At 38.9% G+C, this 27,384-nt stretch overlaps 1 protein-coding gene across 1 annotated transcript in view; it reads left to right on the top strand.

The window, feature by feature from the left end:
* Window positions 1-27,384, top strand: part of COL14A1 (collagen type XIV alpha 1 chain) — a 124,893-nt gene that overhangs the window by 34,158 nt on the left and 63,351 nt on the right. The window contains exons 6-17 of the mRNA XM_082045131.1: window positions 2,639-2,794; window positions 3,478-3,597; window positions 4,998-5,162; window positions 5,557-5,718; window positions 7,250-7,401; window positions 8,391-8,520; window positions 15,664-15,809; window positions 17,068-17,197; window positions 20,299-20,438; window positions 22,114-22,240; window positions 23,300-23,439; window positions 26,437-26,569. Of these exons, the coding sequence (XP_081901257.1) occupies window positions 2,639-2,794; window positions 3,478-3,597; window positions 4,998-5,162; window positions 5,557-5,718; window positions 7,250-7,401; window positions 8,391-8,520; window positions 15,664-15,809; window positions 17,068-17,197; window positions 20,299-20,438; window positions 22,114-22,240; window positions 23,300-23,439; window positions 26,437-26,569 (1,701 nt within the window). The remainder of the gene's footprint in view (window positions 1-2,638; window positions 2,795-3,477; window positions 3,598-4,997; window positions 5,163-5,556; window positions 5,719-7,249; window positions 7,402-8,390; window positions 8,521-15,663; window positions 15,810-17,067; window positions 17,198-20,298; window positions 20,439-22,113; window positions 22,241-23,299; window positions 23,440-26,436; window positions 26,570-27,384) is intronic.

Raw genomic sequence — 27,384 nt, 5'->3', positions numbered from 1 at the left:
AATTGAATGATACTATTTGCACTGATCTGATGATGTGGAAATAAAATATTGAAAGGAATGCCGTTATTGTTTTCTTTATTCTTTGGATTTTTCTGCACTGGATGGATTTACTAAAACCAATGAAAGGTTTTATTCACAAAGCCATCAGTACAGGATTAAAGAAGCCTTACAGGCAAAACTTGTTGATATGAAACAATTAAGATCTAAGGTACTAACTGGGTTTCATAGTAAGCATAAGATTTTAGAAGTAGAAAAGAGAAATGCAGCTACATAAATCCTGTTATCCTCATTGGGCTACATGATTAAGCTGCTGGGATCATACTGAAAAGGTACATCTGTGCTGCAGTACAGCTGCTTGGATGTGAATCAGGGGGGCAGTTCTGTCATTCTTACTGGTGTTGAGTAATGTTTTACTTTACCAATAGTTCTTTTGAAGCTGAAGAAACCAATTGTGGCCAGTATGGGATGGCACAATTGAAACGCATGTTAATGGAAGACAAATACTGCAAGTAATGCAGCCTGATTAACAGGAAGTTTATTTGGCAAAGATATTTAAAACATGAATTTTGCCATGACCAGTAAGTTCCTATTAAATCACAAAATAGATTCCAGTCCCCCTGAAATCAAGAGAAGCTTTCCTGTTGATTTCAGTTATACAAAGATTTGGACCTGCTTTGGATTTATCTTCCAATTTAAGATCCTTTTTTTCTGATGCTTACTAAATGTTTCCCAGTGTTTATACATTAAAATGTGTTGCCAATTCAAATAGCGTTGTCTTGTACTGTAAAAACTGAAATAAAATATTTGTTTTGGCACATTTGTAAGTGGAATTTTTGTCATGTGTTTAGAACTTACTCTACACTGCTAGCTGCACGTAGGAAATGTTCCCTGCTCTTCTGAAAACATTTTTAGTGCACGTTTAAGACATTAACTGTAACTTTACGGATTGGATTTCTTGCTCAGTGGATTTACACTACAGTATGAATCTAACTCTTAATTGTTACTAATTGTTTGAAGTCTTTCTTCAGATTGTTTATGCCTGTGACACCGTTTTGTCTTTAATGAAAAGTTTGTCATTAATAATATGGTGCTAAAGTTTTAAATTGCTGTGTGCTCTATTCCCTCTCTGTAACAGGAGAGCTGCTTGTGAGCTAATGCAGGCACCTTTTTCATTATTTCTCTCTGAATTACTTTTATTTGCTGAGCATCTCTGCTCAAGATCAGTTTATTTCTAGCAATGTACTTGGTGATTCCTGTTAGTACCACCTTATGTGTTGGTGTTCTTTATCACCTGATTTATGCACTGGATCCTGAAAACATTAATGATAAGAGTTGGTCTGCAGCTTACTTCACTAACCTGCAGGTTTTTTACTGTGTTCAGGGACATGATTTGCATCTCTAAATGCTCTGTGATGCATGATACCGTTTCTGCCAACACACTTTACTTTTGACTTTCCTATTTCCATCTCTATTCTGTAGTCAATCTGGTGCGGAGTTTGCTACTTTTATATTTCAAACCAAAGCTCTTCTTTAGTGTACCTGCGTAACATCACTCATTTGTTTTCCTTCCCTACAGTATGAATCCACCATTGCAGCAACCTTACTTTTACAGCCACGCTGCCACTTCTGTGGGATGTGGCAATTCTGCCTGAGGTTATGGAAACCTCCTCCACTCTCTTACTTCCCTTCCTGTCATCTTCTCAAACTGAATGTGGTACTTTTGCTTAAGCAAAAGTAAAGAATCAGTGTCCCTGCAAACCTTCTTGTCTGCTTACCTTGTGATTTGTGTCTAATCTCTGCTCGCATTTCCTCTGATTTGCCCACTGGTTAGCTAAACCTTAGAGACTACTAATATGCACCCCTGCTAATTCTTATCAGGTCTTCTCTGTTGCTATTTTAATGCTTTTTTTATTTTATTGTTGGGTGCTTTTCCGTAGATCTGTAAGACTATATCTTCACATGGTGCTAGTTCTCACAGAGACTAAGAATTTGAATTTGAGGTTTTGCATTTTACCTTTGCTGTATTGAGTGCCTCCTATTTAGAGTTAATTCAGCATATTGAATTGACCTTCAGTTTTAGTCTTGACTCCCAGGGTGAGATTCACTTCTAACTTTAGAAGTCTGCAATGGCAGCTAAAGAAATTTTTCTACAGAGTTGTTGAGATGTATAGAAACACCTGCTTTTCTATGTTGGCTATAAAAGGGGTCTTGGCAACTGTTTTGGATGTCTGCATCTTTAGACGGCGCTCTCTGCGCTGTCTTCCTCTAAGGTTATGTGCTATGAACTGTATACTGTGTATGTATATTCTTGAGAATGAAAATGAACTACTGGCTTGATTGTGTTATATGATAGTTAATTTTTTCTTTCTGAAGTATTGTATTTTTAGAAGCAGCATCTCTTTTTAATGGATCTCCCAACAGTAATTTTGAACAGCTTAATGAAAGAACTGAAGGAGATAATGTCCAGACTGTTCCATTACTGCATTTAGAACGAATGTCTAGTGATTTTGCTTATTTCTCACTTTGCCTATGAAAGAAATCTTTAAGTATTAAGCTTAGTGGGAGGAGGAAGGTATACGTTTGAGTTACAATTCTAGTGTTGAATTAACAATATTATTTCCATTTTAATGATTTACAGAAAGCCTGTTTACCTGTAAAACTCCAGCAATCGCAGATATCGTGATACTGGTAGATGGTTCTTGGAGTATTGGCAGATTCAATTTCAGACTCGTTCGACTGTTCCTGGAAAACCTGGTTTCCGCTTTCAATGTAGGATCTGAGAAAACAAGAGTAGGTAAGGTGCCGTATTTCTTCTTAACATTTTTACATTGCTACAGAAATATTATGATTTCAAGGTAATTAACAACTTAATGCTACTTATTTCGCAAGATTCATCCTTATCTGGAACTAGCACTTCTATCATAAGAGTAATGCTGCTAGAATGTTTGTAGCATTAATTCCTCATAGTTTACTGTCATACTCACCTTAAGTAAACTCTAATGCAATGTCAGTGGAAAAGAAAAAACAGTGGCAACAGTTTTACTGGCTTCAGTCAGCATTAAATCAACCTCCTGCAGTTTAATTTCCAGAGGAAGGATGTACCAAAACTGACTCAAATGTTGTATTTCTGTGCTGCTGCTTAAATTTTACTCTGTTTGAATGCATGTCAAAACAACTGTTCTTTTTCAAAAAACAATTTCTTCAAATCTTACTAAACTCTGAAAAAATTTGTGTACTACTTCTCATTTACTTCTCTCAGCACTTGAAAGTCTTTGAAAATACATTGAGGAGCTACCACTAAGAAAAACTCTATACTATTTTTTGCCATCAAGCAATGCAGTTTTTCTAGTATGGCAGCAAAGCTACTTATGGTAAGCTTACCACGGTAAGCTGCTGATAACCGAATATGTAAAGTGTAGATACTTGTAAAAAAATGCTTTATTGTCTAATGTACTACCTTAATCTCTGGTTCTTTAGGTCTTGCACAGTACAGTGGTGATCCGCGAATTGAATGGCATTTGAATGCCTATGGCACAAAAGATGCTGTTTTGGATGCAGTCCGTAATCTCCCATATAAGGGAGGGAATACGTTAACAGGTACAGTGTATGCTTCAGCTTTTGCCTTTTGCTAAAAAACATATTCTGTTGCACAGGCTGAGAAGTGTTAGTGCTTATTATGAAGGTTAAAAAGTTTAGAGTTTTTGCATCGTGCTAATGGCTTTATCCAATGTCAGTGAAGTCTTTTCTGAAGTGCTTGTCTCATTGGCCTCACTGGGAATCTTTTTGATCAGAACAAGGTCTCGTAAAACAAAATGTAAATGAACTTTCTGTGCTGGAGCTAAAGTCTTCTGCCTTCTACGAAGAAAATGCAAAATCCATTCATAATGTTCATGCACAGAGCTTTATTCTGGGGAAAGAAAGGATGTTGTTTAGTATCTGACAACTGGCAATAGTAACTTTTTAGATGATCGCCCAGGGCTTTTGGGTTTCCATTGACCTTTTAGTAGTTAGAGCACTGAAGCCCCAGAAAACACTTAGTGATGGATAAATAGGGGACACCTCTCAACTTGTGAATACAATTCCATCAAAGCAGCAGTTAGTAATGCTGGCTGTCCTGCCAGAGAATGATATGGCTTTAAGTAAATTGCTGCCTTCTTTCTTATTTATTTATGTATGTATGTATGTATGTATGTATGTATTTCCTCTCCTTCTCTGTTGGGGAGGGAAGGGGAGAAAGTGATAAATTCTCCTTCTCTTCTGCAAGAGCCTTTATTTTGATGGATGGAAAGATTCCAGTGGGACGAAAGACAGAAGGACTGTAGGGTGATTCTAGGAGTGAGATTACTGCGAGGCAGCACGTAGTAAACTATCACAATTATTTTTTATGCGCGTTAGAAGAAGGTGAGTTAGGAACCTGTGCTGTGGGAGACTTCAGAAAGTTTTCAGATGGGATCTCATTGTGATGTGTAAGTTTGCCCTGAGGAGTTGTTCTTGTTCCTTCCCTTCAAATAATCATCAGTTATTAAAGTCAGATTCTCCCTAAGCTTTATTTAAGCTTTTCTTCAGCTTGCAAATTGGAAAGAAAAATCAAATGAAAGTAAGATTTTATGTAGTATCGGGATTTATTAAGCTATCCAGAGCATGTGCTTTCATATAAGCAATGTAGGTAGAAGGAGAGGGGACTTCTTATGCTCATTTTGTAGAGGAAGAAACAAGAGACTACGGGTTCACAGGAAGATCAATTTAGGTTTCCATAGCCAGTTTAAAATACATTGATTGACCAAAAGGCTGCTAAAGATGAATGTTACCTTCTTTGTAGTTTAGGTCACTTGTTAGAATTTAATCTTGCAGTAAATAAACTCTTCTTTTATACTTATTCTTCATTAAAATGTTTATTGTGATTTTTAAATTGAATGGAAAGACAAATACTTTGATATTAGAAAAATGAATGGACATTTTTCCCCATTTGAAGTATTTTTAAATGTTTCCTTTTTTAGGTCTTGCCTTAACTTATATTTTGGAAAACAGTTTTAAGCCTGAAGCAGGTGCAAGACCTGGAGTATCTAAAATTGGTATACTGATCACTGATGGGAAGTCCCAAGATGATGTTATCCCTCCTGCTAAAAACCTACGAGATGCTGGCATTGAGCTATTTGCTATTGGTGTGTATCCTGCCATATCCATATGTTGTATCCTATTATACTCTGGTTTGTTTGTATCTGGTGTTGTCTATATTAAGGACATGTTCTTTTCTGTCTGTGTCCAGTATCATCCTTAATTTAAATCTTCTTCAATATGTTCTCCAATTCATTGCTGCTGTAACTGGAGTTCAGTAGTTTACATGGATGCTACATTATCAAGAGACAACTAAAAATATGCCAGTTACACTGACAGAAATTAACATCTTGAAGTAACATCTTAGTGACAGAGCAATCTGTAGCTGGTTATTAAAACAAACAGAAATAATTAAATTTTTAGTAAATTTTTATCAAACCCTCTGCATACAAGATTTTTTTTCATTGCAAAAATTTTCATTATTATTCTTTCCAATGAAAGGTGTAAAGAATGCAGATATAAATGAACTCAAAGAAATTGCCTCTGAACCTGACAGCACACACGTCTACAACGTTGCTGACTTTAACTTCATGCATACCATTGTGGAAGGTCTTACCAGAACCGTGTGCTCACGAGTAGAGGAACAGGAAAAGGAAATCAAAGGTGAATAAGAAACAAGATCTAATGTAACTTAATATGAACTTAGAGCTACAAATCCTGTTCCAAATACCTGCAGTTCTACGCTGGCTTCTGACACTTGACTTGTGCTGTATATTCTTTTGCTCACAAGAAAGTACATTGCCAGGGATGTTATCTTCCTTGGTATGTTCTATTCTTGCTTTGATATCTGATCTTTTGCTCTCTGTCTTTGATAGTGGTAAATATTATGGTATTTGGTAGTACCAAAAATACAGTAATATATATTTTTTCTTCTGTAACTATTTCCAAGTGGCGGGTAAGGAAAAAATTTTTGTAATACACAGGTTTGGGAATAAATTACTTTAACAGCTGCACATGGAATTGGTACATTTGTGCTGTGCTTTCCATCTCTTAACTTACTGTTTTTATTGTCTCATAAGTTTCCAAAATTTTCAACTATTCAGATTTCTGTGTCCCTTCATGATGGTGGATTTTTTTCTCTTCCTTATTTAATCCACAAAAAGTATATTTCAGAGCATAAGGAAAGATGGTGCTGAAGAAAATAGTTCTTACATAAAAAAGCCTTCTGTGACTTCAGTATTTTTTTGCTTTCCTGAACAAAAGAAATGGCCACGAAAACCGGTTGCAATTTGCCAGACAGTCCTATCTGAGGAAATTATTTCTGCAAAGCTTCAGTGGATTTTGTTTGTATTGCTTGGTTTGTGATTCTGTAATACCACAGAAGAGCTGAGTGATTTTTCAATAAGCCTGTAATATATATCGGTAAGGAAGGCTGTCTTTCACACATATTTCTACCTGTGCAATGAAAAAGAGTGTATCATTAAGGCTTCATTGTATTTTTTTTCTCTTTTTATTCACCTGGAAACTGGAAGAAATACAGAATATTAGCTATGTCTTGCAGAGGGAATAAGCAGTCAGTTGGGAAATTGAGAGGGAGAGGATGGGAAAACCATAGAGAGATGAGACATCTTTGTGGAAAGGAATGGTTGCCAGAGAAGATGAGCATCCACTGCAGCGCTTGAGTCTGCTGACAGGCAGGGTATCGGTTTCCACCCTGCAGAGGAGCACAGGAGATCACAACTGCATATGGACTTGGGTGTTTTTCATGACTGGGAGGAAGGCAACCTGAAAAAAAAAAAGGCAACAAAAACAAACAAAAACCACCACCAAAACAAAACAAAACCCACAAAAACCCAAACAAACCAAAAACCCCAAACCAACTAAACCAAAAAAACAGAATGAACAGCTTGAATGAGTGACGGGAGAAAGGACAGGAAGGCTTAGTTTTGTATTTATGTCTCTTTCATGTAAAGGTTTATGAAGGACCATGAAGGCTTAGTCCCAGTTAAAACGCCCTGTGCAGTACTCATTATAATAGTTCTGTGTTTCCTCTGAAAATGACTTAAATAAATGCGCAGTAGCCAATTATTTGATTTTCTGATGAGGAGTGATCTTTGGAGCTTCAGTGAATACAACAAACCAAATAATTATTTGCAAGTGGAAATTTAAAAAAATTGTATTGCCTCTAACCTAGGAACAATTGTTGCTTCACTCGGGGCTCCTTCGGATTTGGTCACATCGGAGGTAACAGCTCGAGGATTCCGGGTGAGCTGGACCCATGCACCAGGCAAGGTGGAAAAATACAGGGTTGTGTACTACCCTACTCGAGGAGGACAACCAGAAGAGGTAAGAGGAAGAGAAACTTCCCAGAAACTTTTAATACAACAGCAAGAACTAATCAGACAGAAAATCTATGGTCTTATTTAAATCCACCATGAAATTCCCTATATGGGCTCTGAAACCCACTACAGAAAGGGGAGGTGGTCTCATTGGATGGTGGCGGAGGTTAGGTAGTACCCAGCCTGCTTTTCTGTCATGTAATTAAAAGTAAATATACTATAACAATGAGCATTTTTATGGGGCAGGGTGGACTGTCTGTATTTTTGCTTAGACATATGGTTACTTTAACCAGCTCTATAGACATCCCCTGCACCGTTGTGTTCACAAGAACAGAAGAGGTAGGAGCTGATGTGAATCCAGATTTTCAGTTCTAAGAAAAAATAATTAATAAAAGAAAGATGATACGGGTGTATATTTTGGGATGTCTATAGCTGATCACTGAAAATTTAGAGAGAAGTGTTTGTTTGAATAGCACTTAGGCATTTTGGAGGTGGGAAAAAATGCAGTAAAACAAGCTTTTCACTTCAGCTGACACAAAATTGAAGGGAAAGACAGAAGAGCAAAAGGATTTAACTAAGGATATATTTTTATTTCTTTTTATACTAGAAAATTATTTAGCATGGATATGTATTAATGTCAATTTGAAGTACTGTGTGTGTACATAGTACTAAAAGAATATTTATGATGTAGTAATTTTATCAAAAAGTGCCCAATATACACTCAAAGTGTATTTCATACACTTTATTTATCTAAGCAATTCCGTTGTTATAAATGGCTACTTATATCAGTTAAACGCGTTTCATTATGTATACGCTTACTGTTCTTTTTTCAGGCACCTTACTGTACATAAAGGTAGCACAGCAAATTTGATTTATGAATTGAACTTTAGTACACTGATTCTTAGATGTCAGTGTAAAAATTGCCCGAGAGATGGATTGATTTGATGTTAATATGCTTTGCTTCATGCATATTTAGTTGAATTTTCTTCTGAACAGGTTGTGGTAGATGGAAGCTCATCAACAGCAGTTCTGAAAAACCTGATGTCTTTAACTGAATACCAGATAGCTGTATTTGCTGTATACTCAAATGCTGCTAGTGAGGGCCTCCGTGGGACTGAAACTACACGTAAGTATACTTGTCATGTTCATTATGGATTTGACTGTCTGCATTTAATCACAATGTGTCAGCAGTAGTCTTTGTAAAAAAGAAATGCAGAAATGGGTCTTATTTCAATTTAGCTTCTTTTAATGCATTTGCCTTAAATTAATTTCTGTTTGAATTAATTCTGGGCTAAGTTCCTAAGTCCAAATGCTCTGTGGATATTTAAACATTGAGAGAAGTTTTATCTCTGGGCTGAACTTTGAAGTCAATCCTATTGAACGCTGAATTAGAACATTCCTACACTTTGGGTGTGGAGCCAAGCTTTATAAATTAGGTGTGTGGCTGAAGTTGATCTCATGAGTGGAGGATTTAGTGGGACCAGAAATACCTGCACAGGATTCTCATCAGTGCCAAAGATTTCAAGGTAACTTCTGTAAGTTCCTTTCTCAATGATTCAGTTTTTTTCTGTCTGTAAAATGGTGACTTGGGATATTGTTAGAACAAATATTTACGGTTTTGGAAACTATGCTAGTACCTGAGATAATATGCAGCTATTGATCATATAATTTTTATACATCTATATACAAAATACAGTTACTCTTTTAGTAAATATCACAGATATTAGGAATGGCAGTAAAGAGTAACTTTTTAGTTCTCACTAGGAGCCAGGAAGTCAATATGTGATGTATTGATAGCTGATACCTGCTGGAAAAGCAACACAGATTGCTCAAGCAATCTAGAAAATTTCTAGTGCTGTGACAATGTGATTGAGGAGCCCAGCAAGAAGAGCTGCTGTGCCATAGCTGATACTTAAAAACAAGGAAGAACTGATGGAGGGTTGCAAAGTCACAGGTAGCCTTGGCTGCAGTGACCATGAGTTGGTGGTATTCAGGAGTCTAAGAGGAGGGAGGAATGCAAAAAGCAGGTCCACAGCTCTGGATTTCAGGATAGCAGTCTTCAGTTTCTTCAAAGACATGCTTGGAAGAATCCCAAGGGATATGACCCTGAAGAGAAGAGGGATCCAGAAGAGCAGCTTGATACCCAAAGATCACATCTTACAAACTCAAGAAATGTCCATACTGACAAGTAGGGAATTAAGCAAAAGTGACAGGAGACCAGCGTGGACAAGCAAGGAACTCCTAACAGAATTCAGAGATAAAAAGGAAGTATATAAGAGATGGAAGAAGAGGCAGATGACCCAGGAGAAGCATAGAATTGCTGTCTGATCTTGCAGGGATAAGTTTAGGAAAGCCAAGGCCAATGTGTAGCAGAATCTGGCAAGAGATGTGAAGAGCAACAAGAACAGTAACAGGAAGTGCATGAACAGTAAAAGGAAGACTGAGGAAAACATGAGCCCACCCCTGAATGGGACAGAGGACCGGGTGACAAATGAAGTGGAAAACACTGATGTACTCAGTGCCTTCTTTGACTCGACCTTTGTGGGTTAAAATGACCTTTAGAAATCCCAGGCTGCTGAGATCAGTGGGAAGGTCTGGAGAAAAGAGGACTTACCCTCATTCGAGGAGTACCAGTATAGGGAGTGCTTAAGCAAACTGGGCACACATAAATTCATGGAACGGGATGGCCTGTACCTGTGGGTGCTGAGGGACCTGGCTTATGTCGGCTTATGTCACTGCCCTGGTGAGACCACATCCGCCATGGTGAGACCACATCTGGAATATTATGTCCAGTTCTGGGCCCCTCAGTTCAAGACGGACAGGGAACTGCTGGAGAGGGTCCAGTGTAGGGCAACAAAGATAATTAAGGGAGTGGAGCATCTCCCTTATGAAGAAAGGCTGAGGGAGCTGGGGCTCTTTAGTTTGGAGAAGAGGAGACTGAGGGGTGACCTTATTAATGTTTATAAATATATGGATGGAGCCAGGGTCTTCTTGGTGGCAAACAATGATAGGACAAGGGGTAATGGGATCAAGCTGGAACACAAGAGGTTCCACTTAAATTTGAGAAAAAACTTCTTCTCAGTGAGGGTGACAGAGCACTAGAACAGGCTGCCCAGGGGGGTTGTGGAGTCTCCTTCTCTGGAGACATTCAAAACCCGCCTGGACATGTTCCTGTGCGACCTCACCTAGGCGTTCCTGCTCCAGCAGGGGGATTGGACTGGATGATCTTTTGAGGTCCCTTCCAATCCCAAACATACTGTGATACTGTGATACTGTGATGTCATTGTGAGGACAGTCTTGATTATCCTTGATAGGCCATGGGAGAAGTTCCTGAATACTGGAAGAAAGCAAATGTCAGTCCTTTGTGAAGCAGGATCTGGGGAAGTACAGTCTGCTTCATTGTCACCAGGATCCCTGGGAAGGTGATGGAGCAACTAATCCTTGAGAGCCTTTTCCAAACAGATGAAGGACAAGGAAGTGATTTGAATTAGTCAGCATGGATATATGAAGGGGAAAACATTTGACCTCACACAGTTCAACAAAGGGAAGCACTAAGCCCTGCCTCTGGGGAGGGATAACCCTGTGCGTCAGTACACACAGGGGGTTGACCATCTGGAAGGCAGCTCTGAAAGGAAGGACCTGGCGGTCTTGGTAAACAAGCTGACTGTGAACCAGCAATTCAGCCTTGTCACAAAGAAGGCCAAGAGCCTCCTGGGTCGCACTAGGAAAGGATTGCCATCAGGTTGAGGGAGGTAATTCTTGCTCTCTGCTCAGCACTGATGAGGCCATACATGGATGCTTGGTCCTGTGCTGGGCTCCCCAGCACTAGAGAGATGTGGACTTATTGGAGTGAGTCCAGCGAAAAGCTGCAAAGATGATTAAGGGCTTGGAGCATCTTTCATTACAGGGGAGACTGAGACAGCCATGGCTATTCGACCTGGAAGAGAAAAGGCTCAAAGTGATCTTATTGATGTGTAAAAATCCCAGATAGGAGGGAATAAAGAAGAGGGAGACAGACTCTTCTCAGTGGTGTCCACTGACAGGACAAGAGTCAATGGGCACAAACTAAAGAAATGTGCCATCTGAACAGAAGAAAACATGATTTTATTGCGATGGTGGTCAAACATGGGAGTAAGTTTTCCAGAGAAGTTGTGGAGTCTTCATCTCTGGAGATATTTAAAACCCAATTGGACATACTTCTGAGCAACCTGCCCTAGCAGACCATGCCTGAACAGGGAAGTTAGACTAGATGATCTCAAGAGGTGTCTCTCATCCTCATCCTCGATGGTTCTTTGATTCTGTGTCAGTGCTAATCTTCCAGTCTGAAAAGAAAATAAAACAGGATCATATAAAATTATTTGAGACTTCTGTTTTTGTCTCAGTCTCCTAAAATGTCATTTCCAGCCATGCTATATCCCATAACATGCTGTTAGGACCTGTTTAATTTATTGAGGCGGAGAGAACAGTCACATATTGAGCCAAGTGGATTGTTTCATATTGCACCTGGCATTCCTTTGAAGTAACCTAGTCAAGTTCTGACGGAGCCTAGCCCTGCTGGCTTTGTGAGACCTGATCAGATCACACCCCAGAGTCATGCAGCATCAAGCATTTTATAGAGCTGTCTTTGCTAGTGTGTTGGAAGTAATAGCCTGACATTTGCAAGTATTAATCACTCCACATGATAAAATACCTGCAGTTTCAAAGTATTTTTTACTATCCTAATGAACAACTATGGAAAATCGTAGTTTACATTCCTGCCGTAGTGTGAGATACTGACAGATTAAAATAGCCACCAATCACATTTGTCCATATCAAACATGGAAAATAGCTTACAGGTATGTGAAATTTAAATAGACACATTCAATATGCACAGCATACAGATAATTAGAAAGGTTTCTGATTTAATAATCACTTATAGCTTGAAATAAATATGAAATGCATTCATATTTTAATTTGCTGCAAAGATATTTTTACCTGTTTTATTTTATTCCAGTTGCTTTTCCAGTAGGTTTAATTTGTCTCTATGTTACCAGAGTATTAGGATACTCCAGTAACTGTCCAAGACGCAAATCAGCATTATCTACTGGATATTTATATCTGACATTCTGAACTCTTCACCTTAAAATTCCAGTGGAAAACACTAGTTGTTTAATTTCCAGTCACCTCATTGTTAATTATTACTTACATTGCTAGAGTATCTATGAGTTCCTCTGGAGAGTTTAAACAAGAGTCATAAGTTAGAGGATACTTTTCTTGTAGATTTTTTTAAATAAAAATAAGGATGTGATTTTCTGTGATTTCTGTGAAAAGGACACGTGATGAATATTCTCTCTGTGATCCTGAGGCAGTTTGAATAGGAGTGAAACAATGTGGTAGGAAGCGCCTTTAGAATATCTCAACATGTAGTTTCTTTCTGTAGGTATCAGAAGTCTGAGTGGAGCTCTGACAAGAGACTGAAGTACGTTGGAAAATGTTTATGGGTAGTTTCTCCCTGTAATTAGAGGATGTGTCGGAATTCAAGGGGGTATAAGTCAACACATCAACAAGGGGTTAAATAGGATGGAAGTAGGCTGAGAAAGGTCTGGAAGTGAAGATAGATGGGAAACCTGGAAGTAGAAACCTAAAGAGAGGCCTGGGTTGAAGTTTCGCCCATGTTTACAGACCTGAACAACAGGCTGAGTGAACAGCTTTAACGAACAAGAAAGGACGAGGCTGACGTGTTTTTATATGGGAAGTTAAGAGCTCTGTTAGAGCTTGTTGAATGTACCGTAATAGGATCATTGGCATGATAGGATAGTTTGGGTGGGAAGGGACTTTCAAAGGTCATCTAGTCCAACCCCCCTGCAATGAGCAGGGACATCTGCAACCAGATCAGGTTGCTCAGAGCCCCTTCCAGCCTGGCCTTGAATGTCTCCAGGGATGGGGCATCTACCACCTCTCTGGACAACCTGGGCCAGAGTTTCACCACCCTCATTGTAAAAAATTTCTTCCTCATGTCTAGCCTGAATCTCTCCTCCTTTAGTTTAAAACCATTACTCCTTGTCCTGTCTTAACAGGCCCTGCTAAAAAGTCTGCCCACATTGCACTCGTAGGTCCCTTTTAAGTAGGGAAAGGCCACAATAAGGTCTCCCCAGAGCCTTCTCTTCTCTAGGCTGAACAACCCTAACTCTCTCAGCCTGTCCTCACAGCAGAGCTGTTCCAGCCCTCTGATCATCTTGGTGGCCTCTTCTGGCCCCTGTCCAACAGGTCCATGTCTGTCCTGTGCTGAGCGCTACAGAGCTGGATGCAGGACTTCAGGTGGCATCTCACCAGAGTGGAGTAGCTATATAATAGATATATTACTCACTGGAGACGTCAGCTAGACAGGGTGCAGTTTTTGTTTGGACAAGGAGATTAGGGAATCTCAATGAATTATTAGCATTGTAATTAGAATTGTTTGCTGAAAATCTGTGTTTACACATGAGATTCTTTAGAAACATGAAAAGCAGAGCTTTTTAGAGCCTTAACATCCAGCCTATTACAGTCTTTCAGAGTTCCTAATAGGAAAGTTTTGATATAAATTAACAGTTGCCTTCTGCTTTTTCAGACCCTTTGAGTCGTTTTAAGGACTATTCTCAGTGTAGAAGTTCCAAAGGAGGAGCCAAAGTTCCTTGTTGTGGTTTAACACCAGCCACAACTAAGACCATGCAGCCACATGCTCATCTTCCCCTCCTGCAAAGTAGAATGGGGGAGGGAATTGAAAGGGAAGGGAGAAACTTGCAGCTTGAGATAAGAACAGTGTAATAGGACAGCAAAGGAAGGTAGAATAATAATAATAATAATAATATATACACAATAAGTGATGAACAAGGCAATTGCTCACCACCTGGTGACCAATACTTAGCCCATCCCCAAGCAGCAATCTGAAACACCAGTCCCATACAGCTGATCCTGGAAGATAAAAGACCTGGGCAGCAGTTCACACTCAACCATAATCACACCAAACAACTGGTCCTGGAAAAAAAGAGAGTGAGCCAGAAAAACTGGCTCCAGCTATATACAGAGCATGATGCTAATGGTGGGGCATATCTCATTGTCCATTCTGGGTGCCAGTCTGGGTGTTGTCCTGTGCACCTGCAGCTGGGAAGTTGAGTAAGTCCTTGGTCTCATTGGCAAAAGCCAAAACATAAGCGAGTCCTCACATTCTTTTAATAATAACTCCAAAACACAGCCTAGCTGCTGGAAATAAAAAAATAAACTCTGTCCAAGGGAAGTTCAGTGTGTTATCACCTTATTCTCATACTAAATCCAAAACAAAAGACTGTGGTAACTACTGAAAAGAGAAGTTTTTAACAACTATGAAGAAAATTAACTTGATCCCAGCAAAACCTGTACACAATCCCTTGTATCTCTCCAGTGACTGCATATTTTGGTGAGATCCATCAAGGATGTAACAGCAGTAGGAGAGGCCTTGAGATGTTATTCTGCTAGAAAAAGAGTGAGGACAATCAGAGAAGTGCAAAAAGCTGCTTTAAAGAGTTACAGAAATACAAAGCAATATTCAGAAACCCAAACTGGTGCTATTTTCTGGTATCAGTGACTTAAATTCACAAATAAACCTAATAATGTTGGAATTTCACTCAGCCTGTTTAGTTGTACTCAACAGGTTAGCATCCACCATGATTTCCAGCGGATGATCTTGCCAACATTTGCATAATCCCACTGATACAAACCTGAGAGCCAGTTTGGACAGTCCAGGCCTTAAACACACGGCACTTTGTAGTCAAAATATTTTGATGTGCACAATGTGCTCATTCAGAGTTTCCTCCAGGGTGTCCTACCTCATGGTTTGTCTCCCACGCTCTGGCTTGGGAACTGTTGCCAGAAAGAGCCACTCTGGGGACTGTTACTTGTTCCTAATAGCAACCCTGCCCATTCTGCCATAGCAGACCAGGGAGAAGGACGGGATCTGAACAGAATGATTTGGTGCTTAAAGAAGAGAAATCTTCCCACTTGAAGTGTTCAAAGCCTTTTAGGATAAAGAGCTGAAATGCTTTGTAAGGCGTAACTCTGCCCTGGCATTAGAATTGTTTAGGTCATCGTTTCCTTGTTTCTCTAATTCTGTGTTCTTTTATATACTAATCAGCTTTTCATAGCTGTGGCATACAGAGAGTGCTTCCATGCCTGGAGGTAGCTATATTCCTTCATGTTTCCTGAGGTAAAATAAACTGAAAAGCAGCCGGTTGTTCAAGTGAGACAACTGAATTGTCTGTCTCTTGTTCCCCTGCAGTTGCTTTGCCAATGGCATCAGATCTGCAATTGTATGATGTGTCACAGAGCAGCATGAGAGCGAAGTGGAAAGGAGTAGCGGGTGCCACGGGTTACATGATCCTATATGCTCCCCTCACGGAAGGATTTGCAGCAGATGAGAAGGAGGTGATGTATTGATGTATTTGAATAGCAATCTTTCAAAAAATAAACCTTTTAAAGGACAAGCTGGCACATGGCCTTTAACCTCCCACTTGATCAGCAAACAGTTTGTGTGGTTTTTTTCATGTCTACCTTAAGTGCTGTATGTGCTACAGGCTATGAATAAAGTGCAAGTACCAGTTGATTACTTTTATATGTCATTGCCGTAAAAATGCAACAATTTCAGCTGAATTGAAATGACTCTCTTGAAATTATATATAAGATGATGCTGTTTCATCATATAAAACTAACACTCAAAGGAAGAAAAAATAAAGTAGAACTAAGATATTTTCTAAGTGTGTTATCAGAAGAATGTGAAATTTAGCCTTTGTTCTCATCAGGACCTTTAAAGGAAATGAAATTTGCAGATGTGACATTTATTGGTTTTCTTTTAGTGCTGTTCAACTTTTAATTTTATATTTAAAAATAGTGTCTTCCATCAAAAGTGATTTTTAGAAGGAAAAGAAGGTGGGACAAGGTAAAGTCCAGTCTTGTGTCACTAAAATAGTAAAAACAGTAGAACTTCTGGGCTGGGATTTAAAAGCTTTTATGCTCACGTTTCTATATGTATAATTAAGATCACATACAACGTCTCTGTTCAAGCAAGAACACTAAAAAGCATGCAGGGGCATGCAAACTTGTGGAGAGTGTAGGAAGCTACTGAAAGCTCGCATAGGCTTGTGCTCTACTAAAGGAGTGACTGTGAGCACATAATTCTGTTAAAAATGGGGCCTCCCTGAATACTGGCTGGTTCAGGAGGGCTGAGCCTTACCCTTAAGAAAGACTGTTTTTCAATTAACAAATCAGTCCATGTTAATGTGGGTCTCAGTGAAGAAGGAAAATTATACACACCTTAAATAGCAACAAATCTAAGTGTCAACGTGCATTGAAATAGATTCCTCCCATGAACTTTCCATCCTGTGACCAAAAATGAAACAAGGTGTAGCTAGGAATGAAAAGGTGTCAGTAGCTGCACATTCTAGAGAGGACTATTTTGTCATTGCTAATGTGACTAGTTACTTTTAAATTCCTCTTACCTGTATGTTAGCTTTTGGCTTTTTGACAACTTTGTTCTTTTGATTATTGTACAAAATCCCAAAATCTTGGGCCAAGTACTCAGCAAAGCATTTGATCATGTATCTAATTTCAAGTGTGTAAACAGTATTCTTCCCCATCGTGAGCTAATTCAGAAATAATGTGTCTTTTTTATTTGTGGTGTTTTTAGATAAAAATTGGGGAGGCCTCAACAGATCTTGAACTGGATGGACTATTGCCAAATACAGAATATACAGTCACAGTTTATGCCATGTTTGGAGAAGAAGCTAGTGATCCCCTTACAGGACAAGAAACTACATGTAGGTAGCACATATCTATATTCACTTCAGTGTTAATACAACTTCAGAATAGTCTTTGCACATATAAGAGCAGAAATCTGATTTTAAAATCTTATTTGAGTAGTCCATAGGGCAAGCTCTTAACTGTACTTAAGTTTCTCAGTGTGAATACTTAATTGTAATCCACTTGTTTTTTGGGATAGTATTGTGAACTCCTCTCTTGTTGGTAGTCGTGCTATAGATATCCCTGTTGACCTTGGAACTACTGACAGTTTTCTGAACTTGCTGAAGGTGAATGAAGGTCACCATGTAGAACTCACCTGAGAGTGCTCTGTTTAGCCTCCTGCAGCCAGTAAACCAGGTGCGTGAGGGAGCCTGCTCAGGTGCAGAAGTTTGTTTCTCTGGCTCAGGAGTAGCACAGACAGAAAAGAAGCAAAGAGAAGGTTTCTACCCAACCCCTTCTGCCTCACATCGGGTAAACAGAGGGTTGGAAAGTGCTTCATGATAGATGGTGTGTTTTTAATAAGCAGTGAGAGTTTTGCCAGCTCAATTCTGTCCTCCACTAACTGTACACAGCGCTGTATGTCAGCTCTCTAAATAGCCTCGGCATTTGGAAGACAAAGGAATTGAAAATAAGTGATTGTGCTTCTGGGATATTTCTGGGACTGTATTCAGTGACATATCTACTGCTTCCTCTTGTTTTGAGCTCCTGGGATGAGTGAGCCCATGTGAGAGAGACTTAGATTTAACAGGTGAGAGAAGTTCAGACATGACAGTGCTAAGAACAAGAAGGGTCAGAGCAATTGCTGGTAAGGTCAGCAGCTTGTGCTGTAAGAAGCTCTAGGAATGCTGTTTGAACTGGCTCATCTCTGAGAGGACACTTGTAAGCAGAGAGTGCCAGTAGCAAACTACTGCAACCTGGGCATGTTTGTGGCCTTGGAATGAGTGCAGAGGATTCTTAATACTTGGAGAATCAAATCTTTGGCTCCTTGTTCCTCTGTCCCTTTCTCCTCTCTCTGTGTCTCCTTCCTTTCCCCACCCCCGCCTCCTCCCTCCCCCCTTGCTTTTGGTCAATATATGCCCAATGTCTGGTTTTCATTTATCCTAAACAGTAGTTTATGTAGTTTATGGTTGTGCCAGCCTGAATTCACTTCACGTCGTATGATCTTGGAGGCTGCACAGCTCTAAACCTGGCTAACACATTGGATGGAAGATCTCATGCAGATTCCAGATGCATTGGCACGAGCTGAGGATTCATGACTGCAACGTTTGATTGCAGAAGCTAGAAACATATGTTAGTCAGCCCATCGTCACTGCTGTTTCTAGACCAGAACAAAAAAAACCCCTATCTACTCTGCAGCCTTTATTTATTTTTAGGGTGACTCAATGCAGTGAACTCTGACTGGTCTTTAACACTGTAATATGGAAGAAGATTGATTTTAGCATTCCAGACGCAGCTATTCAGTTAAGCCCTCTAACAGGCTTTGATGATCAGGCAGTGAGGCAGTCTGGGATGAGAGAGCGCTCTTGGTGAGCACACCTGTCCCACATGGCCACCATTCAGTGGTAATGGCTTCCCTGTCTGGATTCAGATTTAAGCTAAATTTCAGTGTGATTATTTTTGACATCCAACTAGTGAATAGGCTACCTAGTATTTTCTTCCTGGCGTGTGTATGTGCCTGGAGAGTAATACGCCTAATTTGAAGTGGTGTTATGTGTAGTATCTGATACTCTGCATTTAGTAAATAACATCATGCTACACACTGCACTGTCTCAGTTCCTGCAGTGAAACGTTTCTCCATGCCAAACAGAGGCACGATCAGCAAGCTCATTCTGAGGTGGGGATTCCTTTTGGGGCCAGGATTTATCCAAGACTCACTGTAAATATCACGTAACTGTGTCATCGGGGCTTCCTGTCTGGTTGTCAGCAACATTGTCAGGAGGTTGGATCTGAAAGAAAAGAGCTGAGACCGAAGCATTTTGTGGTATGGACTGGATGGTGAAATAAAGTGCATTCCAGGAATGACAGAAAGTAGAAAGAAGAGCCAGCACATGACACTCCCTTCACTAGACTTTGAGGAATATATTGAATACCAGAAAATGTGGCAAACCCATCTAATACAGTTCCAGTGTCTCATCTTCTCTTTCTTCATAGCCAAGTTGACTTGACTGTTCCTAAGGTGGCTGTTTGCTTGCAGATTCTGAATTGACATACGGCCTTACTAAATATCCCACATAATATATGTGGGTTTTTATCTTTTGCTTTTTTCCCATGTGCTTTTGTGTGAGGGAAACAGCTTCTGAAGTGCTGATATGTATCTGTCCACATGGATTGGTGAGGACTGTGTGTGTGAAGGCAGGATGGATAGAGAAAGGTTTCACAATTCAGAGGAAATTAGCAGATGTTGAGCTAAAGCAGAATCTACTGCTGAAAGTAACAGGCAGCACAAATTGCTTTCTCTGGTGTGACAAAAGTGGATGGAATCAGATCTTGCATGACCTCATTTTCCTTCATCTCATGACAGTCAAGGCATATATGGTATATAAATACGGCTTTAACTGGAGTTGCTGTTAGGAAACAGCTTCTTTGTGTAGTAAGAGAGGAAAGGTTAAGCAGAGTTTAAAAAAATTCCATATTTGGAGATCTTCTCAGCTAGTTATGCTTTTGGACAAACCTTTATGTCAAGGACTTACATGATGCAGAAAGTGTTTTTGTCAAAATACTATTTTCATTAAATATTTTTTATGGGATGCTCACGGTAAACAAACGCATATAGGATAAAGATCTAGTTGAACTAAAACAATCTACACAAATTTGTTGCAAGTGTTGCATAGGTTAGATCTTGCTATAATAAATGCTATGAACAATAATGTAACTTCTTTCTTTTTCAGTATTACTTGAGATACACTTAGCAAAGCTGAAAGTTCTGTTTCAGCAAAGAGCTAAGCTATTTTACCTGCCTTTAAGTGCTTGTGTAACTCCATTGATGTAGGTCTTTTAATGTAAACATTGGTGATGTAAATTTTTTAATGGAAAATGAGCTGTTTATTTTCAAGATGTGAAAAATTTCACAGCTAAAACCTGGAATCACTTTCATGGCTTTATCTCTTTCCTTTTCAAGTGCCTCTAAGCCCACCAGCAAACTTGAAATTTTCTGATGTTGGACACAGTAGTGCTAAGCTAACATGGGATCCTGCTTCCAAAAATGTAAACGGCTATCGCATCATGTATGTTAAAACAGATGGAACAGAAACCAATGAGGTAAATGATTAGCTCCTCCCTTCCCTTAACCAATCTCGGACCTCCCCAAAATTCTGTCATTATTAAGGGTGACTTTGATAAACAAAAGCTACCTTGCAATATGTAACAAAAGATCTGCTAAAGAATTCTGAAACTTAATGCAAATAAGAGTTTGCTTGGAATTGGGTGTACATTTGGAGTGGGTCAGATGTATGGGGACAGTGCCCTGAACTTTTTACATACCAGAACTGCCATTGCTGGTGCACAGAAACTGAAGGAAAATACTGAAGTGAACAGTGGTTTGTAGGTGCAGGAACTTGACTAAATGTGTGGTTTGGAAATATTTATCCTTGATTCGGTCTGGATAACAAGTCTTTCAATATATTTTATGTCAAGGACGCAAGCTCATTCAAAAAGACCATCTGAAGGCTTCACCATGTTTTCTTAACATTTATTGCTTTAATTACATTCTGAAAACTCACTTTGTAGGAACAGGATTTGGCTTGAACAGGTTGATAAGGTGATAACAAGATGTTCTAACTTAGACTTTTGCATTTAATAATTTACTCATGCGATATTTAGTTATGCCTTGTTACTAAAAGTGATTTATAATAGCTTTTAGCAGCATGAATTTGTTGATAGCATGAAAAATACGATGGAATGATATTAATACAGATATCTGAAAAAAAAAGTTTTTAAAAAATAATTGCAGTAAATTAATTTAATTACTAAAACAGGCCAGATCCTTTGTAAAATAAGTTGTTATGGATAACTTTACCCTCCAAAAAGGTCTTTAATATTAGCTACATGTAATTATGTTTCTTCTAGGACATATCTGGCCTTTCATCTGTACAGGATTGAATATTTGTATGAAACCTGAAGAAACTGTCCCTGAGTTTAGAAGAGAGCATCCCTGTGCAATGTTTTGTGTCTTTTCTTTCTGCTAGATCTCTTAAAATTTAAATTAGAAATCACTTCTTCCTGTTGATGACCCTTAGTAAAGATGATACATCTGGCTGTACTCACCACAATGGTATTTGAACATCTCAGGCTTGTGGTGATGTACTTTATACTGCAAGTGAATGTTCAGTAGGTTTTAATCTACTTCTTAACTTTCCCTTTTATGTCTGTTCAAAGAGCAGGTGGCACTTTGTTTGCTTTGCATTGGTAGCATTTCCCCTGTGGTGCTGAGCTAACGTGACACTCAATAGTTGGATTGATAAGTTGTTAGTTTATACAGCTTCGAGTTTTATATCCCTGGTGAAGTCATGTTAACTGCAGCCTGGACAGAGACCAGATGAAACTGTTCTCTTTTCTCTTGACAAATGTTACACATGATGGTTTAGGCAATGATTATCAATGGTAAAGGACTGGATTTAATGGCCCAAAAAGTTCCTTCCCCTTTTAGGTTCCTGAACTTGCAGTGCTGATATGTTAGTGAGTTAGACTTACTAAGGCTGAATTCTCCTTTTCCCTAGTTTGTCATAAAGAAAATTTTCCTTTTCTCTAGTTTGTCTGTGTTAATTGATTTTGTCAGCTTTTATGGCCCTGAATTAATACTTGTTCATAGTTTCATAGAATTCCTCTACTAATTGAGTTACATTCTTTTTCTGTATCATTTTAACCCAGCAGAATTTCAGACGCTGATAATGTGAAGTGTATGATCAATATTAATTGCAAATTATGCTTTCTCTAGGTGGAAGTTGGTCGTGTTTCAACCCATACTCTAACAAGTCTGACGTCCCTTACAGAGTACACTGTTGCTATTTTCTCCTTGTATGATGAAGGACAATCTGAGCCACTTACTGGCAGCTTTACCACAAGTGAGTATTGCCAAACTTTTGAAGGCTTTCCAAGAAGAATTTTTATAGTCTCTTATTTTATTGGAAAGTAAGACGAATAACAGCAAGTGTCTCTGGTTGTGAATTCAGACCTATGGAACCCTTTCTGTTATTTTCATCGGAGTTTTTGGCTTGTGTGCTCCCTTATTATGGGGCCAATTGCATCCTTACTTAGGGTAGTAATCTCTTGACATAATGAAAACATTTGTGTGGATAAGGTTAATTTCCTAAGTCTTTCCAAAATCAGCCATATTAAAGTATCTTTTATTGCAATTAGGTAGTGAAGTGTTTGTCGCCCCAGCTTTCTGACGCATCATTCTGTGTGGTGGCACTTGTCTCTTCAGCTGAAATGTGACAAGTTTTGAATCATACCTTTAACCAGTGAACTTTATAGGTAATAAAGGGTAGAACCGTATATACATACAGAGAAACTGGAACACCAGACTGAGAAAATATAAGACATTTGAGGCGCCTGTTGTCCATTTAGCACAGTTATAGCTTCTGTAACTGTAGTTTTGCATTAAACAAATGCCTGATGATGCTTCTTAATGCTTTCCAACATAACAATGGGAAGAGAAGGACTTTGAGGGAGGAAAGAGAAACATGAGGTGGAAGAGAAGAACATACACATGTGGAACAAGAAGTTGATACTTAAACGCAAACTGCAAACAGAAATGCACCCAAAGTGTCTGGAAAGGGCAGAGATTAGGACTTTGCTTTGAGGTAGAGGAAAAGTGCATGGTGCACAGAAGTCTGAGCAAAGGAGAGGGAGTGAGGGTTGCATGGAGCTCCTTCAGTGGAGAGAGGACAAGGAGACTTGTCCAGTCAAGAGTAGATAGAGCATGTATTGTGGATATTCTCCTCCCTCAACTACTAAAACACTTCCATAAGTACAAATAAGTGTGCAAAGAATCTGTAGTGCCTTTGTTATCTTCCTCCCATGTTATACTCTTGGTAACAAACTGCAAGTAAAATGGGATGTGCTGGACATTGCCATCTATGCAATTTACTCTGACTTTTCTTTTGCATAATATTTTGCAGAAAGAGTTCCAGCTCCCCAGCATTTGGAAATTGATGAAGCATCGACAGACAGTTTTAGGGTCAGCTGGAAGCCCACCTCCTCAGATATTGCCTTTTACAGATTGGCATGGATCCCTTTGGATGGGGGGGATTCTGAAGAGGTGAGTTAGCTTCACTTTCTTAGGGTGTGAAATAAAAGAGAGCATTCCATTCTGAGGACACCTATGCTGCAACTTTTGCCAATTAGATATGTCTAATTAACTTACAGAAAAATCTGCCCCACTAACAAAGCTCTCTAAACCAAAATGAAACCGATACTGAAATTTCTTTTGGAGAGGAGGTGAGAAAAGAAGAGACCGTTTGTGAATAATCAATCTCATCTGTAATGCGCCAGCTGCTACTTCAGTTTTTAGAAGCTGACATTGTTCATTTTGCTGTGAAGATGACGGTAGCTGAGCCACAGCAGTGATGTCCTCACTTAATGCCCCACATTTGTCTAATGTCCTGGCCACAGTAAAATTGCCTGTGAAGCCTTAGTTATGTAACGTTACAAAGGGAAAAGTTTACATATAGTTAATATATTAGATTGTTCCTTTATTCCTTTAGAATTTTTTTTTCTTTTCCTCCTGCATGCTGTATTTTTTGCTCTAGGCCGCTTATGTGTCTTCTCCATAGTGCCATTTTCATCAGTCTAACTTTTTAAATAATTTTTCATCATTTTAGCTTTTCCTGTTTTGTTCTCTTTTTCCAAGTAGAAAAAGACAGAGACTTTCTCTCCCTTTCCCAAATTTTCATTTTTTATTGTCTGTCTCGTTTCCTCTTTCCCATTATTTACTCATTCTTTTGGCTTCTTTTGTACTCCACAATCTTTAATGACTCTCTCAAACATCTCATTCCCTTGGCATCAGCACTGCGAAGAGAGGCCACATGCGCAAACTCTTTATCTGGATACAGAACTCGCTGGGGAAGATGACATTTCCCACTGGCCCTATGTCTCATGCATCATTTTGTCATCCACTAGGGCAGAAAACAGTCATTTCAGCTTAGGTTATGTGGCATTTTTTTCTGTAAATTCAGCTTAGCCTGATTCTTTCCTCCCTTTCACCCAGCAATAGGTAGTCATGCAAGAAAGAAAGAAATTACAGGAGTGAGCAGGGAAAAGGAGTTGGCAGATGATTGAGTGAGCCCAGGTCAGCCCCCAGCATTTTCTCCTGCAGTAGGTGAACTGATTTGTTTCTGTGTAAGTTCCAAAGAGTGGCTGTCAGTGAATCCCTTCAAGCTACATGCATTTTTCAAGTGAGATTTATGATATCTGTGTTCTTTGAGCATGGGCATAAATGGTCACGAAAGATTTAAACTGTTAAGGTTCCACTTGTTGCATTGCATTCCTTAAGAACTGCTGGAGGCCCTAATAGTTCAGTACACTGAAATATTAAAAATACCCGAGCTGCTTTCTTATTCTCCTTGCGTGACCTCTCTAATGGGGTCAGGCCTAGGACAGCACAATACCTCCAGGCTGGTGCCTCTTTAAGCTTCTTTCCCAGCTAAGTGATCAGTCATGCAGAGCGATGACATGCGCTCCCTCTGCCTTTCTCCCAAGACCCAACTTGCCAATTAGCTGAGCGGGGTCAGGGGGTGGTGGTGACAATTGCACCCACATGGCTGGCGGGTGTGGGATGTTTAGTGGGGTGTTAGTGCTGAAGAACCAGAATAAATGTAAGAGCGACCTTTTATTTCTAGGTTACAGTAGAGAATGCACGCTGTTATACTGATGTGCTTGTTACTATTCCTGCTTCTGTTATTTGTCCTCCCCAATTGAAAGTTCAGCACTTTGTGTTCTTTTTTCTTTGTGGTCTTCTCTGTGGGCTAAATTAGCAGGGAGTGGAGGGCGACAGAAGTTATGCTTCAGAAAGTATGCCAAAGTAATGTGTAAGACAGATATACAGCTAACTATGTATAGATATTTAGCTATAATCATTCAAGTTCATTCCTGATATTTTCCCAAGAAAATCTGTGCCAGAAAGTCTGCAGTGTGGGGTGCCTAACTCATTCTTTGATAGTTGTTGAAAACATGGCCCCAACTAATTTCTTTCTGTTTTTGTTTTCTGCATCTGAGTTCAGAAGGTCTGTGATTGTTTTATGATTCCCTCTTCCCTAGGACCAACTCAGGAAATCTCCTGTGGTAATTAAAATAATAAAGTGTGATTCACTGTTTCTGCTAACTGCTGTTGTAGATTTTTATGCAGCATACGTCTATTGTTTGATTTCCATTATAAATCCTACTTTGATTCTGTGTATACAGCAGCCACCTTTAAAAACTTGCAGTATTATCCTAGAGAAAGTTTGTTTAATTGTAGTATCTGTCTGCATAACCTAAAAATGATTCCTGAAACCAGTCAGCCTGTTCTGCCAGAATTACTACTCAGGTTTCTCACATTCTGTTTACAGTCCCTTTAGCTCCAACTCCTGCCTGTCTGTTGATTTCTTGCAATAAAATAAATGAAGCACACAAAAATCTGAAGTGAGACCTTCTGCTTACCACTAACATTGCACATGTGAATCTGCTGCTGCTGTCATAGATAGAAATAAGAAAAATATGCTATTTAAAACATCACAACAGATAGCAAACTTTTTGCCAGCACATCTCCCCTAATCCCCAAGTCTGCAGCAAACATTTTTCAAGTCACATTCAGATGTATAGAACTGTAACCTGGATTATAATTCTGATGTAGAAGCAGTATTTTGTAAGGCTGTGGAGATGCCTAATACATTTGTCATAAGAGTGTTTGAATGGTAGAAATATGAATGAATGTTATGTTGTTTTCATTGATTAATGTTTTGAATTTCAGTGATTTTCAAATGAAATACACATGGTCAGCTTTAGCAATTAATTAGTTCTGAGTGGAAGTACAAGATTAGAGTAATCAGGCCAGCCACAAAATAATGAATACATTTTAAGTATTCTTAACAGTGTTTTTTCTGGGTGTATTCTGTGAATCTTTTTATTTCAACAGAGCTAATAAATTCTTTGGGCAGATCTGAACATAGATTTAATTTATTTTAAAGGAGAATCCATTTTCTTTCTTTCTGTCAATTCATATAAATTAATCAAATGCAGAACTGATTTACTTTAATCTTGCTGTGTTATTAATACTTAGGTTGTCATAAATGGAGAAGCAGACAGTCATGTTATTGAGGGTTTGTTGCCCAACACAGAATATGAAGTTTCCTTGCTGGCAGTTTTTGATGATGACAGTGAAAGTGAAGCTGTTGCTGTTCTTGGAGCTACATGTAAGACAAACTCTTGATTGTGATTTTTAGAGAGGTTTACGTGATTTAAATATAATGCATATATCTTATATTTAAAGTATGGTCCATCTTTGGGTAACTATAGTATTGAAAAATGTGGTAGTTTAGCACGAGGGCTTTACTGACTCTATTTTCTTCTTATTTAATATTATGTGGTAAATGGCACTGAATCAAAATGATGGTTTGGCTCCCTGTCTGAGCTCTGGTATTAACAACCTTTGAATCTGGGTAGATGTTCTTCCATCCTACATTTCAGTATTTAGTCAGTTCCTTATGGGAAGATGTATTAGATTTCAGGGATAAATAAATGTTTTAAAGTAAATAATTAACCAGAATTTCATTTAAGATGTTTGGCATTTACAGTATAACCTTTTCTTTCTTATTTATTTAATTTATACTCACTAGAGGTGAATTCACTCTTGGCTGAAATAGTGGTCCAAGTTTACACAAGCATCCCGTGACATTAACATGGAAGTAACAAAGATAAAATTTCAAAATCATGTCCAGTGAATTTGATAGCTAATGAACAAAACAGTGGCCAGCATGTCAGTAGATTGCTCTATCTAATCTCTTTTTACAGTTAATGACTTAGTTAAGTAAACAAGTTTAATCTTGAACCTTCTGTTAAGACAAGAAGCCCTTACCCATCCAAACAATGCTTGTATTGCCCAGTGTTGCTAAGTGTCCTTTCTGTTTTTTACTTGGACAGAAGTGAAGTACCCTTAAAAAACTTTCAGTTTAATTAATCTGACAATCTTAACAAATGGTCAAAGTGGAATTCATTATGCGTAGTTCAG

The sequence above is a fragment of the Streptopelia decaocto genome (genome assembly GCF_964273445.1).
Source record: "Streptopelia decaocto genome assembly, chromosome: 2".
Taxonomy (NCBI): Eukaryota; Metazoa; Chordata; class Aves; order Columbiformes; family Columbidae; genus Streptopelia; species Streptopelia decaocto.
The sequence above is the reverse complement of the archived record's forward strand: the minus strand, read 5'-3'. Positions and strand labels throughout refer to the sequence as shown.